This window comes from Protopterus annectens, chromosome 8.part0 (genome assembly GCF_019279795.1).
Source record: "Protopterus annectens isolate FY-2018-M chromosome 8.part0, PAN1.0, whole genome shotgun sequence".
Lineage (NCBI taxonomy): Eukaryota > Metazoa > Chordata > Ceratodontiformes > Protopteridae > Protopterus > Protopterus annectens.
Window position 1 is genome coordinate 1,910,157,739 of NC_056741.1, and position 18,897 is coordinate 1,910,176,635.

The window sequence follows — 18,897 nt, forward strand, 5'->3', positions numbered from 1 at the left end:
CCGGGCAACCCCGTTTAGCAAAGATAACCATTGCTTAAAGGGGTAGATGCTAATCCCTGTTTACCAGTGCTCAAAGCTGCTTAGCTATGTTAAATCATGCTAAAACTTTAAATTTCAGTGACACCTCACATTTGGGGCTGCTACATTAGCCTGGTTAGCATATACATAATATTCACTACCTATTTATGAAAAAATACATTTTAGTTGTGTTTCACATATGAAAATGCATGGACTGCTGTGGGGCTCAAACCATGACTGATTGCATGTTATGCAAACTCTCTAACCATTACGCTATTCCAGTTTCACTATTAGTACTGTGTATATTTCTATTTAGCTTCTTTTGATGTTTACACTCTGCTATGCATAGCTATGCGACAAGCACACCTGCTCAGCTACGCTTAAACTTTATTGCACACAGGGAAAAAAAATGAATATATTTTAAATATTGCTGTTAGAAACTTAGAACATTGACAAAATGACAGCCTTTGCATTAGCATGTATTTTGCAAGGGGTATGCAGTGTGTCACAGTGCCTTTTTAACGGACTGCACTTCTTTTCTCCTGTATGGTGCACACATATATGGCAGAATGTGTACATTCTGCCATATATGTGTGTTTTTCTGAGGTAGGCTGTCTGTTATTTTCTCCACAGACACTAAAGTGTCGGTGGAGACTTTCATTCATTTTGAATTGACAAATGGCAATTCTCGATGCAGGGGGCATGTGTATTGTGAGAGCATTGTTCTCGGACATGCCCCTGCACTCACACACAAAACCGTGTCCATTTTAGAGCATGGCAATGCACCTTCATACATATGCATGGAGTGGTGTCATGCTGCATGGGAACGGTACCTTTCATGCAGGAATAAGCTATTCCTGCACGGAAGTTTGCTGAATCCTGGGCATAGCTGGCTTTAGGCACCAGCCAACCCTGCGATCGCTGGGAGCCCCCAACCACAGCAAGTTATCTTATCTTGATATTTTATAACATGTCTGTCAAACCAACAAAAGCTAATACAACCATCCTGTATCCTTAATAAACCAGCTGGGTAATGAATGTAATTTATATGTACTAGACATACTCCACAAACTGAGAACCACAAACCAAAAAAGGAGCAGAGCTGGACCACAGAAGTTCAACCAAATGAGTTTAATGCCACAAAATTTAAAACAGCCAAAGTTTAAGCGCTTTCATCAGAGTGTAACATAGACTTCTTCAGAAAGAACTTCTGTGGTCCGGCTCTGCTCCTTTTTTGGTTTCTAATTTATATGTCCTTTAAAATTGAAAGATATTTCTGGTTATATTAACAGTGTTATCAAGTAACAGGCTTCACAATTCCATTAAATATTTTGACACTGACATAGTGCCCCATGTTTAGTTAAACACTGCTGGTGGACTTTCTTTCCACTAAAACTAACATAACCATCTTTAGGTACCTGCAATACCTTTGGCTGCTGGAGGACGGGTGGAAGGCCTTAATCATTCTTGACTGTGTGGGGGTCCCCACAAAAGCTGTTGCTGGTTGGGGAAAATTAAGAGGAAATGTATTAATTTCCTAATTGTGTTCTTTAACCCGAACAAGGCTGTGATAGGACCCTAATAGGATAAAGCTAATAATGAACATGAGCAAGGTAAGCACTAGAGAGATCAACAGACCAGAGTGATTGATCTCAGTGCAAACCTTGGGTTTTAAGAAGAGCTGATGGTTTAAATTTTCAGAGATGGTTTTCTCTTTCTGGAAGTTTTATAAAGACAGGCAGAACAACAAATTCTATAACTCTCAGCATCTTTGCTAAAGAATTCAGCCAGTGCCATAATAAAGACTCCAAATCAGAAACATGTCAAATATTATTCTAATTCACTTAAAACATTAATAGAATAACACCTTTTGCATCAACATGTATTTTTTGGACAATAGGTATAAAACTCTGTCTGGATTTATTGAGTGTCTGTAATCCTTAATGATTTATAGGAAATCAAACTTTTTAGGATGGACAGAGCAAAATTGTGAGCAAAATCTGTGAAATCAGGGACAGCGACAAGTATGCATTACACCTCAATGAGGTAATTAAAAGTTACTTACCCCTGCTGCTCTTTGATCTGCTAAACTGCAATCACTGATCTAGTGTAGCTGTGTTGCAAATTGTACTGCTATTTGCTGAAATAAGTATAAAACTGGTATTGTTATGGCTTATGCTTGTGTGTCTTAAAAATATCGTAAATTTTTATCTGTGCGCACACCAGATAATGCCAGGACATATACATTATTCTTCTGGGTATCAGTAAAATATGCAGATAACAAGTAATTATATTTCATTTTCAAAGGTATGGCATAAAATATATCACAGAACATTCAGAGACAGATCTAGAAGTCCAGTGGCCCTTACTTCCCAGACTGTATAACTGGATACAGGGTGTTCCCTTAATCATCCTTTCATTGTGTGGGGGCCCCACAAAAGCTGTTGCTGGTTGGAGAAAAAAATATATTATTTGATTATTATTTGATTATACTCTTTAACCTGAATAGGGCTATGATATGACCCTGTTAGGATAAAGCTGTTAATGACCTCTGCTCTTAACCGCACCCATTCTAAAACCAGCCCTGCTCAGATGTGTGTGTTTACAGAAAGCTGCTGTAAGTTAAATGGGGGGCTTGGAGATAGTGTAGTTATTAATTATTTAATTTTCATCACAGTCAAACCTTAGAGGTGTAAACTGGAGGTCATTATAGCTTATGTTTGGGCTGAAGACAGTGTGGTCATTGTTTCTTTTACTTTCTCACAGACCTCAGAGGTGTACAAGGTTATTATAGCTTATGTAGGGGCAGTATACTGTCTAGCAGCAACAAAGTAGAATACATTACTGCAATCATTATTTTTTTCACTTTCCTCATGATCAGCTTAATCATAATTTCTATTCAAGCCATCACTGATGAAAAGGTGACGTAAAAAGAAAATAAAAAATGCAGTTCAGAACATATTCCAAACACTAAAATAGTGCAGTACGCAGATGACTCTATTTTAATCTGCTCTGCTCCTAATCTTCCTGCTCTCCAAGCAATTACCCAATCTGCCTTTAAAACTACTGAGAACTGAATGCTTCAAAGCCACCTCTCTCTTAATGCAAATAAATCCAAAATCCTACTTTTCTCTCCCTCAAAAACACTTCCCCTTGACAAACAATCTTTCAATATTATCAGTCATGCCAACTCCTCTATGGAAGTTGTTCCCTTCGCTAAACTTCTCGGCATTACTATTGATGAACACCTGAAATTCGATATTCATGTCCAATTAAATATTAAAAAAACCATCAAAAACTTGGTATACTATACAGAAACTCTCACTTCCTCTCTCCTTCTACAAGGCAAACTCTTACCACTACCTACTTACTATCATCACTATTATACGGTGCCCCTCTACTAACCAACCTTGCTTATTCCATCTCTTCAAAACTAGAAATCTGTTACAACAAAATCTCCAAATTCGCTACTAAATCTAAACACTCCTCCCACCATTGCATCTCTCTACACATGTTAAAATGGCTAGAGCTTCCCAACTACCTCGACTACCTCCAACTCACTACAGCCCACAAATTAATCTGTAAATGTACTGCATGCCCTGCTCTAACAAATATCTTACCATCTTATACTCCTCACAGATCCCTAAGATCTACCCAACAAAATCAACTTTCTATTTACAAACCAAAACGTCCCACTGGCCAGTCTCTGCTATCCTACTCCTTAGCAAAAAAATGGAACTCTCTTCCCCCCTCGCTAAGAATCTCTAAAAACTTTGAACACTTCAAATCCCAGCTCCATTCCCATCTCTCCCATAATTGGAAATGTAATTGCTCTCTACCCCCCTAATCCTACTAAACTCACTTCTACTTGTACTTCATTAAGTACTTCTACTCCATGCTGTTATTTCCCAACAGCTTCCCTTCGCCAATTCTAACATAATTTCTAAACCTTTAATGTACGTAATGTAAATACTATACATAGCCTTCTTTTCTCTACTCTCCCTCCCTATATACTTCTTCCTTCTAAATCTATATAAAATTGACTAACAAATGACACTAACTATCTAAAAAATGTGTCCAACACTTTTCTACTAAACATTAGCCTCTTTCTCCTCCGTATATCTCCCTACCTCTTATCACACCTGAATCATTTTCCAATAAACAATTGTCTCTTTCTCTACTACTCAGCTGCCTCTCTCTCATTTCTCCACATTTTGTGTATATATTTCCTACTCTTCTCACTTTCCAATGGCCATCCTACTTACTATGCATGTATATCATGAACTATCCTCTAATTTTCTATCTTTTTCTTGATGGGCTGTATTTTTGCTACATCTCACTGTATCATTTTACATTAATTTAAAATATTGTATGTATATCATGAACTATCCTCAAGTTTTCTATCTTTTTTTAATGCACTGTATTTTTTCTATATCTCACTGTATAATTTTACATTTGTTTAAAATATTATATAATGCTTTGTTTTATTTTAAATTTTTTTATTTTATTTTTGTAATTTTGGAGCTTTATTCCTCGGGCCTCCACTGCAAACGGGCACCTTGAGCCCAGTGGACCACCCTGGTTATTACACTGGAAATAAAAATAAATAAAATAAAATAAATATAGAAAGTTACAGCTTATTGAAAAAGCTGAAGAGTAAAGGAAAATGTGAGAAAAGGAAGAAAAAAGTAATTTGCATGGTGTGGCAAGGCCAAGATAGGAGGAAACATAGAAGAAGACTAGAGTGTCTGTGTGTGTGTGTGTGTGTGTGTGTGTGTGTGTGTGTGTGTGTGTGTGTGTGTGTGTGTGTGTGTGTGGAGGGGGGCAGAGTCACCCTAGTCCAGACCTGTAGATAGAGTTGTTGTAATGTATCACTGTTGCAACCAAATGCCAGTAACTGTAAATGTCCCTTGTGAGATGGGCCAACATAATGTGGTACACAGGGCTGTTGTAATGTAACAGTATTGTAGCTATAGGTTAGTCTGTGCATACTACACCTAGTTTGCAGCACAAACTAAAAGGTTGTTTAGAAGGGGTGGCAGTGACAGGGTGATACTTAGGAAGTGCCTAGGGGGCCCCCAACATATTTGCTGGGGACCCCCTAAAAGCTAACACCGGCCCTGATCCCGGGGTCTGTTTACTTAATGGCTCTGTAGTTGGGATAAATGACCTGCCCTAATTACTTTGCCACTCTTTGTAGCCTTTGTGATTTAACAGATGAGACAGATGCAGGAAAGAAAGGGAAACATAATTATTAAATGATGTCTTTTCTGTATGTGAAGTGTTTAGTGTTGGATTACAGGGATAGAAAATCACTTTTTGGAAATAAATACTTAACTTTTGAGTGAAGTTCTCCTTTAAAGGAAAGTTCTACCTATTTTGTTTATTCCTCAGATTTTTAAACCATTCTAAACAGCATTGCATTGTTCTGACAGTAAAAACTGACCTAAAGAAATTTTAAATATTACCTGCACATAAATGTCATTTCTTATGTTTCATGTTTCTGCAAGTCCCCGTTTTGAACTTTCTCTGTGGATGACTGAAATACACATGTTGTACAAACTATTTATTTTTATTTATTTATTTATTATTTGTTTACCAAGAATGTCCGACTGACACAGGTCTTTTTTCAGAGGAGGCTCGGACAGAAAAGCTCCAGATAAAATTGCATAGTTCAACAGGTAGAAAGCATACAGTTATACAGCATAGATATCTAGTAGTACATAATAGACGGGATCATCATCTTCTTCTTTCAGCTTTCTCCCTGTTAGGGGTCACCACAGCAGATCACTTGTTTGCTCATGATTGGCAGTGGTGTTTTACAGTGTTGAGTTGCCAGCCCGGTGCCCAACCTTCCACAGAAGGCACATGCATGCACATACTCACTTCAAGGGCCAGTTTAGAGGTCCAATCCACCTACAGCATGTCTTTGGGATGTGGTAGGAAACCGGAGCACCCGGAGGAAACCCACATGACCACAGGAAGGACATGCAAACTCCGCACAGATGGCACCCCAGCCTAGGATCGAACTGGAGAACCACTTGCTGCGAGGCAGCAACACTAATCACTGCACCACTGTGGCTGCCTGGGAGCATCGGCATATATAACTACTCAGACTTTAAGGACAAAATCTGTAACTAGTGAAGATATGACATTCTGTCCCAAAGAGAGAGTTTCCGTCATGCAGAGGTCATGTACTTCACACATAAGTATTGCGGCTGTTTAGAGTATGCATTTACAATTAGAAGTGTATATGGAAAATAAAACATCTGCCTTTCTACATTTTCCACCTCATTATGTTACATGCAAAAAGACTCATTCATGAATGCAAATGTCAGTATAGTCATGGTTCATCTGGGAAACTCAGGCTAAATGTATGCATTCTAGTAGAAAATACATGTATGTATTTACTACATTTTAGCAGAAATGAAGCTAAATTTATATCTTCAGCAATGGTGAGTCATAGAAATAAGGGCTGCCAGCTACAACTATCTCCCTCAAAACCTGCCTTTATGGCATCAAGTAACTCCTGTACATTGAAGGATTATGTAAAAGATAATTACTTTTTACAATTGTATTTATAATCATAGATTGTAGATTTCCCCAACCAACCTTCAGTCTCAGGCTGCTGCCTGCTCCTCTGAATTCTAAAGTATTCACATCCATCCAATGCAGGTATACTGGCAAGCAGAAAACTAAACCCATATAGCAAAACTTCCAAGTCAACAATTACATGACAAAAAGAAAAAGCACATAGAAATCTGCAAATGACATCCACATTTTTATATAAGACATTTAAAACTGTTAAGTCCTTTAAATATTCCATGAGGAAATGCAAGGCTGACTATAAACTTAGGACTAAAACTAATTCGGAAGACAGCCTTCTTCAGTGATACTGGAAAACTTAGAAGCGACTCATAATTTTGTACTGAACTTATCTGAAATGGTATCTTCTTCACTGACCCACAAGGGCATTGTTAACATTCTTGTGAAAAAATTCTCTTCCATTTTCACTGTACTCTTTCTCCCCTCTTTTCCCTCAATTTCCCTCACACCTCCACTCCTTTGGGGTGCAGATGTAAATAGTTCTTACTCATGGCTAAATCTTCGTGCAATGATGTTAATACTTTTAACCAGAAGTTAGGTACTGTATCTGGGCCTGGGGTTTTCCACTTAGAGGCGTTTCCTAACTTTGTTTCAATCTCTCTGGTTGTTACTTCATCTCATTTCATATCCTGTACCTTTAAACCTCTTATTCTTTCTTTTACTTCTAGCAATTTATCATCTTTGTTATGTTCCACAGGATCTTCATAGATACTTCTCTAAAATGTATCTATTTCTTTTTTTTATGGTCTTTCAATTCCTTTTACCTTGTTTTCCAGTTCTCTATAAAAGTTTTTGGGTCATCAATATATTGCTAATTTTGTACTTTTCCTTTCTATTTATATGTGTATTTTCTAATTTTCTAATTTTTTTCTGCCTGTGCTGATACTTTTACTTTATTATGTGCGATAGTGCATGATAAATCCTGGTCTGTTCTAATACTGCACATTCCTTTTATCACATCTATCTTTCTGAGTATTTTTGTTGATCAATATTCCCTCTTACATACTCTTCTAAAAGTGACACTTCTTGTCTTAATTGTTTTATAGTTTTCTCTAGTCGATACTTCCATGATGGTATTTGATTTCTTCCCATCTTTTCTCTTGCTATCGTGTTCTTGTGGTTAAAATTTATCTGTTATTAATTTAGCTGCACAGTAATATATCCTGTTTACTTCTATTATATTGCTTGGATCTCTATGGACAGTCCTAATTATGGTCTTCATTTGTTTTACCAAATGCATGACTTTTTTGGGTTTTATTGACCTTCTGCAGTCTATTTCTTGCATTGATCTTAATATGTCTATCTCCATTAAATCAAATAACTCCTCTCTCAGCTCATTTTTTTTCTAAACTGAGGGTACAATTTTTGTTCTCCATTTCCTGCAGGCATTCTATAGAAAGTTCTATAGCATCTTCTTGTGGTACATTCTCTTCAGTTTCATCCTGTGTCATCATTTGCTCAGTCATATGGGAACTTACTGGCCTATCACTCCTTAGCATTGACTGCATCAGAGTTGCCACTTTCCTGTTCCTTCCCTTGCTGTCCAGCTTCAAGTGAATGTTTATACGGGTTTCCTGTGAAAGGCTCCAAAATATCTTCATATGGCAACTAACCTGTTAATTCCAGTTCCACTGGTTTCTCCTTAATTTGGATATCAATTGCTCCACCCTGCTGTGGTGTTTTTTGAGTTAGATTTTCTACACTGAATCCTTCACTTTTCAGGTACTACATAACCTCAGTTTCTATTTCTTTAACTTCACTATTACTGTTCTTCTTTTCTACTTTGCCTTTTTATCTTCTTATTTTTCGAATTGTAAAGTTTTCCATGTCCGGCTTCATTTGCCTGTATTTCTCTTCAAACATTTTTGGTGCTGCTCTTTTTGTATTGGTTAGTTTTGCTTTCTCCTTTGCATAAATATTACAGCATATTAAATCTCTTTTTCTTTCCCATGTCCATATTTCTTCTTCAGATGTCTCCTGATCTTCCTGTTTCTCCTAACCTTGGGGACTTATTCTATCATGCTGAGATGTAACCTGTGTTAGACCTTCTACACCAAATCCTTCATTTCGCAGGCATTCTGTAACTTCAACTTCTATTTTTTAACTTCTACTTTACTAATCTTCTTTTCTACATTCCCTCTTTGTAATACTATTTTGTTATTGTGAAATTTTCCATATCTGGATGTCTTTAATTGTATTTATCTTCAAATATTTTGGGGATGCCTTTTTTGTATTGATTAATTTGGCTTTCAACTTTGCATAGATATTGCATCATATCAAATCTCTCTTCCTCTCCCATGTCCATATTTCTTTTTTATACTGTTCAAAAATCTCTAGGTTTAGTTGTTTATATTTTTGCACTTCCTCAGATGCTTCTTTTTCCAAACAAATAAAAATGTTTTGGTCTATATAATGCTTTTCCACAAATCTGTTGTATTAATGAACACACATTTTTATTTGAAGCTTCCGACAGTTTCTCTTGTGGAAGTATTTTTCTTTCCTCTAATTTCTTTCAATCTTTTTGTATATCTTGTGTCTGGAAATTTTGGGCTTTTTGCATAATAGTAACAATACATAATTTCTTTTCTATCCTCAATAGTCCACTCTTTCATCTTTATGGCTTTTCTCTGGCCAATCAATTTTGTGATTTTTGTGCACTGTTACTTCCTTCTACAAAAGGGAGGCCATCCTCCCCCTGGGTCTGGTCTGGCCCCATTGTAGGAATGTTTCCATATTTTGAGGATTCTACACTGTCACTTTCTCCAGTCTTGGCACCAGTGCACCTACCAGGATTGAGGACTTTTTTATCCTGGGTCTTGTGCACCCAGCTATCTTTTTTAAATTTTGACCTGCTTCTGTCCATGATATATGCTATATAAAATACACTCTACATATCAGTGTCGTCTTGGTGAGATTTTGTGAAAAAGAGGGTCCACCTCATGAAGGCACTCACCATGACTTGAGGATGAATTCAATTTCAGCAATACTACTTTCCTTTGCTTGCTGACTTATCTCTCCAGTCGAACCTTTCATTCCAGTATGGTACACACCATAAAACGTCAGGCACTCTCGGTTTAATTTCTCCAAGTCTTTTGAGTTTCTAACACCATGACAGGAATGTACCCCATTCCTAAGTCAAACTATGATTAAAGTTCATGAAATTAGTATTGTTTCAATCTTTGTTAGCCAAAAGTGCTCTTCGCAGCACTCACAATGTACCCAAAATTGACTCCTTCTGCAATTCATATGGAGTTACATGTATCAATAGTATATCCAAATAAGGCTGTAAATTATTTTTTATGAGAACCATTGCTCATCATCCTATTGGAACTATCTGGGCAACCTTCCACACTGCCCTCATTTCTGCCTGAAAATCCTGGTATTTGATTACTTTGTGTGTCTATGTATGTAGGACAATGTAATCATTGGGTGTAGCAATTTCAATAATTAATTCTTTTTTTTCTTATTTTCATGGGCTACTATATTTGGTTTTGTAAGTCACAGGTACTCCAACATGGTATGTAATATGAGACTTGAGACTATTTAATAAGGTATAACCACCAAATCCTTCCTCTTTCCTCTATCCCCTCTTTCAAATGCCAACATCTGAGAAGTTGCTTTCTCATACACAAACTACATGAGTTAGGCACATGAAACTGCCTGGTACTTCTTGGATTGCTCATCCCTAAGAGTATTGAAGCTTACATGTTGGCCTGTGCTGGACTGCATATCTGAAGGGAATTATAACTCACTCCTGTGGTGTCAATGGATGTAGTAATATTAGTTAGGGAAGTGAAAGGGGCACAGACTCCGGCATGTGTATGTAAGAGAGCTCCCCCTTCACATAAAAGGATTTTGTTAAAATTCATTTATATCATTGTAAACGTGTCTCCATTGGATTGGGATGGTGGAGAAAAAAAAAACAAAGGATGGAGAGGAAAAAAAACAGGAGACAGATGGGAAGGGTTTTTTTTCTAATTTTTTGACATAACTATATTTCCAGTTTACTAAGAGTCCCATTTCTAATGGCTAGGGGGAATGAGGGTGGTAGATCTGCAGTGTAATGGGATAGGGCTAGCACAGGACATGACAAAGGACTGTTTTATGTGTTTCAGAAATGCTTTGTTTTTTAATATGGGCAACAAAATATTATTTCACTACATTCTGAAAGACTAAGTGAAGACTTGCACATGCCAGTTAGTGGTCCTCAACTGACTTCTTTGCACAATTATTTTTATATCAAGCTGAATATTTTGATTGGAATGCCCAATACTGCACAAAATAACTTCAATATGATCTTCTGTCTATTATTAACAGCATACCGTTAAGATATTTGATATAATAAGAATTCGGACCCCCCATTACTAACTGATTTGTCACTTGATAGGACTGGAGTATTAGCAGCTTTAAGAAGGCAAAGCAGCATTAACCTAAAATGACAAGTTAAAAATACAGGTCTAGAAAACAGAATAACGTTCTGCATAAAATATAGTAGTGACACTGTTGCACAGTATTTTTTTCTATGCATGTGCAAGTAAACACAATCTGGTTTTGGTTTTGCTTCTATTTTCCATAAATATATTTGTTTCTCTCAACCACTAATGAGTTACAGAGTGCTGATCAAGAGATACTAATTATCTTGTACTCACTCACTCACTCACTCACTCACTCACTGACTTTCTCACTCAGTATTTTTAACATTTTTTAAGGAAATGGGCAGTCTGTATTGGATAAACGAGTTATCAGTCCAACACTGCATATTCATTTTATTTGTTCTCTGTTCGCTACAGCCATTTATTATGCACCTGTGTAGAGTTTTCTTCACCAGATATTCAGGTGTGCTTTTGTTTTACTGCATGTCCTCTTTGTATTCATTTGTAGACTCCTCTCTTCTCAGGGTCAAGCAGTAGTCCTCACCTGATTTCACTGCACATGTTTTTCTTCTGTCAGGCTGAGTATTTTTAATGGATTTTTTTTTTTTTGTAAAAGAAACTTATTACAACTTTAAATAAAAGAACTGCTACTTATTAGATCTTGACTCATTTATATAGTTTCAGATGCAGACATATTCATGTACATGTAGAATGTATATCTCAAGCTTTGTTTCCTGTGGAGAACAGAGAGGAAGTCACAATACAAGCCATGATATCATCATGGCGAGAGCACTGTTAACGGCATTCATGTTTGTTTACTATAGTAAGACATTAATGGCGGGAGCACTGTTAACGGCATTCATGTTTGTTTACTATAGTAACACATTACAAGGAATTAATCATGTAGGCTAACTGGGAGCCTTACAACATGTGCTTAAAACACAAAGTGTAGTAAAGTCCTGAAACTTAAAATTCTAACCTGGACAACATGATTGATGACAGAATATCTTCATGGCATTTACTACCTGATGACATCTTATGCAGAGTCACTTTTCCTGGGATGCCTTTATCCTAGATAAGTTTTAGCAGAGGAATGTAATTGTTTTATCAATGGAAATATCATATTGGTTTAATTTGTATAACAAAAAATGGGAAAATGGCGATATCTTACTGGTTTACCTTTGAAAAAAAAATAGTGAATAATTTATAATGTTAAGTAGCAAGTGAATGAAGTCTCCAAGGCATGGTTGTGCAGAGTGTGCAGAGAAGGGAAGAACAGCATGGCAAAACTGTATAAACATCTGAAATGAGCTGATCTGCAGCTTTTTTCTTGCCACCAAAATATCTGTACTAGGTTTTTCTGCATACAATCAACGATTAATTACAACAGGGGGCGATTCGGGGAGATATGGCTCCAGAGGCTCATGGTCAGTAGTCATTCAGTACACTGGCCAGTCTATTTACATTTAACAAGAGTTTTTTTTTTTTAATCTCTTGTTACACTCAGCTAACTCACATTTAATTAGCCTGTGTGCTGAATGTACCAGTAACAGACATTATAATTTTTTCCAGTTGTGCACATAAGGTATTTATGTGACACCACCATGAGTATTTGTGTTCTTGTGTGACTATCTATGTTCACACACGCACAGCATACCATTGTCACACTGCGAGCTTTACTGTTTGAGCAGTTTCTGCTGCTCTTGTTTGTAGCATCCTTTTGCTGTACTGATGGGCTGCCATAACCTCACTGTCATTGACAGTGGCCAGATGAGGCTGAGGATATAAATTTTTATGTTTGTGAGCTGTGGTGGAGACTAGAGCACTAATTCACATGAACCTTTTATTATGTTGCTTTCTAGAAGGACCTATTTAGGTGAGAAGAGACTTAACCATTGTTAACTGTATCTGACTTTACAGAATGTCCGCCTGTGTTTGCTTCATATTTTTGCTTTGTCCCTCATAAAACTTTTGACTTTATGTTAAATCACTGAGAATTACAGTCAGTCAATAATGCCAGTCATTAGCATTTCATATTTCTTGTTCAGAAAATGCATGTTGCTGCAAACCATGTTCTATTAACTTCATAAGTATTAGAGAAATATTTAAAAGTGCTTGCATGTGTTATGTGTTGGGGGTTTGCACTGTGCTCATATGTAATTTAGTTTTTGATATTCTGTAAAATGCATGTTGATGCAAAACTTGTTAACTTTTAATTGAATTAGAGCAGTAATTAAAATTGTGTGTGTGTGTGTGTGTGCATGTGTGCGTGTGTGTGTGTGTGTGTGTGTGTGTGTGTGTGCGTGTGTGTGTGTGTGCGTGTGTGCGTGTGTGTGTGCATGTGTGCGTGTGTGTGCGTGTGTGTGTGTGTGTGTGTGTGCATGTGTGTGTGTGTGTGTGTGTGTGTGTGTGTGTGTGCGTGTGTGTGTGTGCATGCGTGTGTGTGTGTGTGTGTGTGTGTGTGTGTGTGTGTGTGTGTGTGTGTGTGTGTGAGCACACAGAAGGGATTACATTGTGCTTCATATGCATGTTGGTAACACATAACCTAGAGGATTGTGATTTAGTATCTGACCATAACCAAGATATTCTGTGTTCAAGACATCACTTGGGATTCATAAAGGTTAACATTAGGACTAGGTGTACATTATGTGTACACCTTGAGGAAACTTTTCTAAATTCAAGAACAGTCCTACGACAATGCTTTTGCTGTCTGGTCATTCAGAAAGGTTATATAGTGTACACCTTGTTGTCACCTTTATGAAGCCTCCCATGGATGTCAAGAAAACCCCAATATGAACATAATGAAGCAAAGCTCAAGAAGTGAATCTTAAAATTCATGTCAAGAATACATAACAAATGAGTTTTGATCAGAGACGCTGAATAATAATTCTTTACAGTATGTGAAGCTTTAGCTGCTCTCATGTACTAGTAAAATGCATCATGATGCAAAACCTGTTCTATTAACCTTTTAATAGAGTAGTATTTTAACATTATTGTTTGTGTCTGTCTTTTAGAGGTTCACATTGTGCTCATACATATTTAATTAAATAGGCATATTTTTAATTTAAAAAGTCCAAATCTCAAGGGATGTATAGTGGTTTGTGTTAAATATTACTAGAGACATGATTTTAAGATGAGCAGCCTCTATGCTGTTTTGCTTTTCCTGGAAGTCTGAGATACATGTCGACTCATAGACAACAGTTTCTGCAAAAATAAAAAAAAAATTAAAAATTAATGAAACTACTTTCTTTGAACCTCAGAGACCTACTTTTTTGCAAGGAAGCAAGACCCCTTGTTCTCGCCCATGTGGGAGAGACACCCTGACAACTCTGAAGTTTTAGGTTGCACAACAGTGGTAAACGATGAACACTCCCCTACTCTTGCATGTAGTTTTGGAGAGCATTCCTCATTCCTTTTACGTTCACTGAAACTATGATGATTTAATCAACAGGAAACTGAAATAGGAAGTGTAACAGAAACTAAAACTGTTTTGCCACTTTTCCCTCCCGTTAACATATTTATTTTGACTGTTGCAGATTTAGTGACATGTCCATCCTTGGTTTTGCAGTATCATTGACTTTGCCTCAGACCTTTGTTCCTATCTTTATGAAAATTTTGGTTTTCTGTGAAATCACAGAGGATTAGTCACTAAATGACAGATATTTGAGTTTTCACGCTCCATATCCATTAGAAAATGCATGCCAGTGCAAAAACTATTATATAAGAGCAATATTTAAAATGTATCCCTGATTTTTGGGCCCTTGTTCCCTGTTATGTTTTGGCTTTCTTCCTGATTCTTGTGCTAAGACATTGAGATGTATTTTTTTTTTCACAATCAGATGAAGAGTGCACAACAAAGTGACTATTACTACTACTGGATGGGGTGGGGGCTGTTTGTGGATGAAAGTAGCTTACTCTCTTGTTTGTTCAGTTTAAACAGCCTGGCTTTGCAGTGTGCATTGGCATGAAATAAGTTGGAATATTTAAGCTACTTTGTGTTAAACAATCTTGAAATACATTGTTTATATACATATTTATTTTACTGCAGTCAGACATCTGAAGTACATACAGTCAACAATGGGGCTATAATAATTGCTGAGTATAGGGTCCGTCTGTGGATGAGTATGACTGACCCTGGCTCAGGTCCATTGGAATCAGTGCTCTACCCTGGTTGGCACATTCTAAAGAAAGAAAGAAAAAAATAAGGTGAAATAAAGAGAAAATGTGCATTTATGCATGATCTCAAATTTGGTTGGGGACCCATATTTAAAAAACATCCAAGATGCATTTAATCTGTCACCGCATATAATTCAAACAATTTAAGAACAGTGTGAAAATTATTTGAGACGCTAATTATTGATGGTTCAAAATGTTTAATAAATAATATATTAAACAATATCAGACGAGCAAATTTTCATTAAATCTGTGACTGAAATTAAACTGGCACTTTCTTTTTATAGAAAACTGGATGCGATCAATTTGTAACTTACAGACCTAAGTAATGAGTTTCATAATACGCAGCTACATACAATATGACCCTGAATATTTCACTTAACAGAAACAAGAGGATGTGGGCCATGCTTGAACAAGGGTAGGTATGTGTTGTTTCCACACTGGTTAGCAAAGACTAATGAATGAATAAATAAAGTGTGACAGGAAATGTTACATACAATGGCTTATAATCAGGTCTCTGATAATCAGTTTGTTAGAGACGTGAATGCAAAAAATAATTTCAAAATGGAGCAAAATGAAATTCAAAAGGGAAGCTTCACATCCATGTTGAGAACACATAACACAGAGGATTATGTTTGGGTCTTTGATCATAATCAAGCTGTTTTACATCCAGGACACAGATGTTAAGAAAATCCTCTCATGAAAAGAATGAAGCAAACTCAAGAGGTGAATCTTAAAATACATGTCAAGTACACATAACAAATGAGTTATGATTAGAGAGAACCAATCATAATTCTTTATAGTACATGAAGCTTTAGCTCTTCTGATATACTAGCAGTTATAGGAAAAGTGTAGGAATGCAAAGTGGTTACTGTGTTGAAAGCTGTAGAACACTTAGCACTTCCACACAGACAGAAGGTGGAAGCAAAGTGCCCCTATGACGAACGAACAGCTTTAAAAGATCTTAGACATTTTACTCTTATACACTTTGCTGTTTCACAAAAAAGTGTGGAACAACTTTTAAAGTTTTTTTAATCATTTTGCTGTTCTGTGGTGGCCAGCACTGGCATGCTGTAGCATTAGTCTACAGCTTAATATCACTGAGAGGTGCTTATCAAAATGTTAAGCACCTTTCTTATGTCAGAATGTTCTTTTTCCTCAAATTTGGTATGTAATTACAGTATTCCATGTAGTAAAACTGGGTTGTAATGAAAAAGAACAGGATCGTAGCTCTTTGTAGTGCATAGACTTTATCTGCTCTATGTACTACCAGCTACAGAAAAAAAAAGTGTAGGGGCAGAAAATGTCTTGTAGATTCGAACCCATAGAAAAACTTAATGCATCCACACAGACAGAGGGCAGAAGTGAAGTGTCCCTCTGAGGAATGAATGGGACATTAAATGCTGTTAGAGACCTTGTTCTGCCACACTTTTGTTTTCTTGTGGGTGAGACAGCATTCTGCTTTATCATTTCAGTAAAGTTCTCTGGTAGCAAATAGTTGCCATTGTTATTCAGAAAGAGAAGTTAGCAATGGTGAGAGGTGCTTAACAAATCTTTAAGCACTTTTCTTATGTCAGAGGTATTTGACAGTTACTTTTTTCCTGACTACAGAGTGTAATTTGCTGCACTGCATGTACTACATAAATATTATTACCATGACTGAAAATAGTTTGAGTTTCAAACGTAGTTCACTGGGAGGTAACGACACTGGTGTGTCTTACAAATATTCTTTAATGCCTAGAGGGCTATTTGTGTATCTACATACTTCCACTGGATAACATTTAACATGATAATATACAGAAGTGAAGTGTTTAGATCCAGTACTGTTTTAAATTATTAATCACCCATCAAGAAACATTCTTTTATAGACCTTAGAGTTCATAACAAGTGGCTATAGCACCAAGATTTGTATTTCTAAGCAATCTTTTTACCAAATTATAGCATTTTACTATGGCACACATAAAGTTTACATTCCATAAATAACATATATTGAATATTTGTAGTTTACAGAACATTGTTTATTTTATACAATAAAAAGCAAAAACATTACAAATTATGGGTTCTGACATTTTTGTATGATCACACAAACTAAATTCCTAATGCAAGTGTATTTTTCCTGTTTTCCTGAGAAAGTGTTGATGTTTTATGTCACTGCTGGTTCAATGTTTTCTTTAGGAAATCAGTTAACAAATGATGTGGGAAACCAAAATCAAGCCGGACAATGACATAACCCTAAAAATAAAAACAGAAATACGTTACTTTTATTAAGTAATAAAGCAATATAAAAATGGGTGTCACAATCAACAGGTACATTTTACATACCTCATGTGTTATAATCTCAGGGTTAATAATATCAAACAGTTGTAGTCCGCTTCTGTCCATAACTGCAGTCATGATTGATCCCATCTCTGTACAATGTTAAAAAAATAACAATAGCAGTGTTTTTAGTTTTATCTCCAAGTGATGCGAAAGTCACATCAGACAATAATACAAAATATGCAAATCTTTGTTCACACCAAATATGAAAGTATTTTAATCCTAGCATTTGTCAACAATGTAATAAACTTTGGATTTAAAGATCTAAAAGTCATTTTGAAGTCTATATAAATATATATGTCCAGAGGGGGCATACATGTACTTATCAGAACAGGACTCAGGTTGGTATAGTTACCATTTGTATGTGGGTCTTGACAAACTAAAACCTATCTAATACCAACTAGGTGTTAACAAGAAACAAAACTGAAAATCAAAGTTCCATGGTCAGACACAAAAGAAAGCAACACAAGATTATACAAACTAAATCAGACATTCTACATGACAATGCACTACAAGATGTAGAGAAATTCTTACAGGTTCAACGGCAAATTCTAAGCTATCAGTCTGCAGACCAGACTATTAGAAGCCTAGCCAATAACCAGAGATCAAAATCAAACCCTGTACCTTGTATCTGTGACATAAAGACATTAACCATTGTGCTGCACGAGTGGTGGTTGAGCTGCTGAAATGAAAGAATTTAATGTCACTGTGAGTTTCCATGCAATGTATTGTACTGTGTGAACCAACAGTGCAATTTTAGGGTTTTTCCCCTTTTCTTCACTGTGGTGCAATGTTGGAGTTGGTACATATAATATCAGTGTTGTTCTCCACATTGAGGGGTGCAGGGGGCTTGCCTCCTGCAAGAAAGATTTATATGTGTGTGTGTGTGTGTGTGTGTGTGTGTGTTTCTCAACAACTATTTGCATCCACACATCCACAAGTTTGAATCACCTAAATGGGAGAAGCTAGTGGACAGGCCAGCAACAAGATGGTCCGCAAGAGACTCCTTCCATATCCAATCCAGTTCCCACATCAGCTAAATTCATTAACAAGATGGATTACCACTTCTTAGGTTCTACTGCAAAGATGGATATGCCAGTGAAGAGAAAGTCTTTGATGTCCTATAACTTAACAATACCTGACTGATGACTTTAAACTGGTCGCTTATCCTATCCCCTTAGCCCAAAATAGCTATACTTGCTAGCACCTACTGTAATGTGGCACTGATTCAGGTGTTAGTGCAAGAGTGTGACTGTTGCACCATTGATGTGCTTTCACAGTACACTATGGGCATTGGGAGAATCACATCTTTTGCGACCTTTACATTATCAGGCTTGCCTCTGCTCCAGTTTTTGTTTCAGTGCTTTTACATTTTGCTTATGATTTGCCTGCTTAAAGTTGCATTCTGTGT

The 18,897-nt window shown here is 36.6% G+C and overlaps 1 protein-coding gene across 1 annotated transcript in view; it reads right to left on the reverse strand.

The window, feature by feature from the left end:
• Positions 1-15,929: 15,929 nt before the first annotated feature.
• Positions 15,930-18,897, reverse strand: part of LOC122809713 (cholesteryl ester transfer protein) — an 840,169-nt gene continuing 837,201 nt past the window's right edge. Inside the window, exons 15-16 of the mRNA XM_044081408.1 lie at positions 17,493-17,578; positions 15,930-17,402 (exon numbers count right to left, since the gene is read on the reverse strand). Coding sequence (XP_043937343.1) covers positions 17,319-17,402; positions 17,493-17,578 — 170 coding nt within the window. The 3' untranslated portion in view covers positions 15,930-17,318. The remainder of the gene's footprint in view (positions 17,403-17,492; positions 17,579-18,897) is intronic.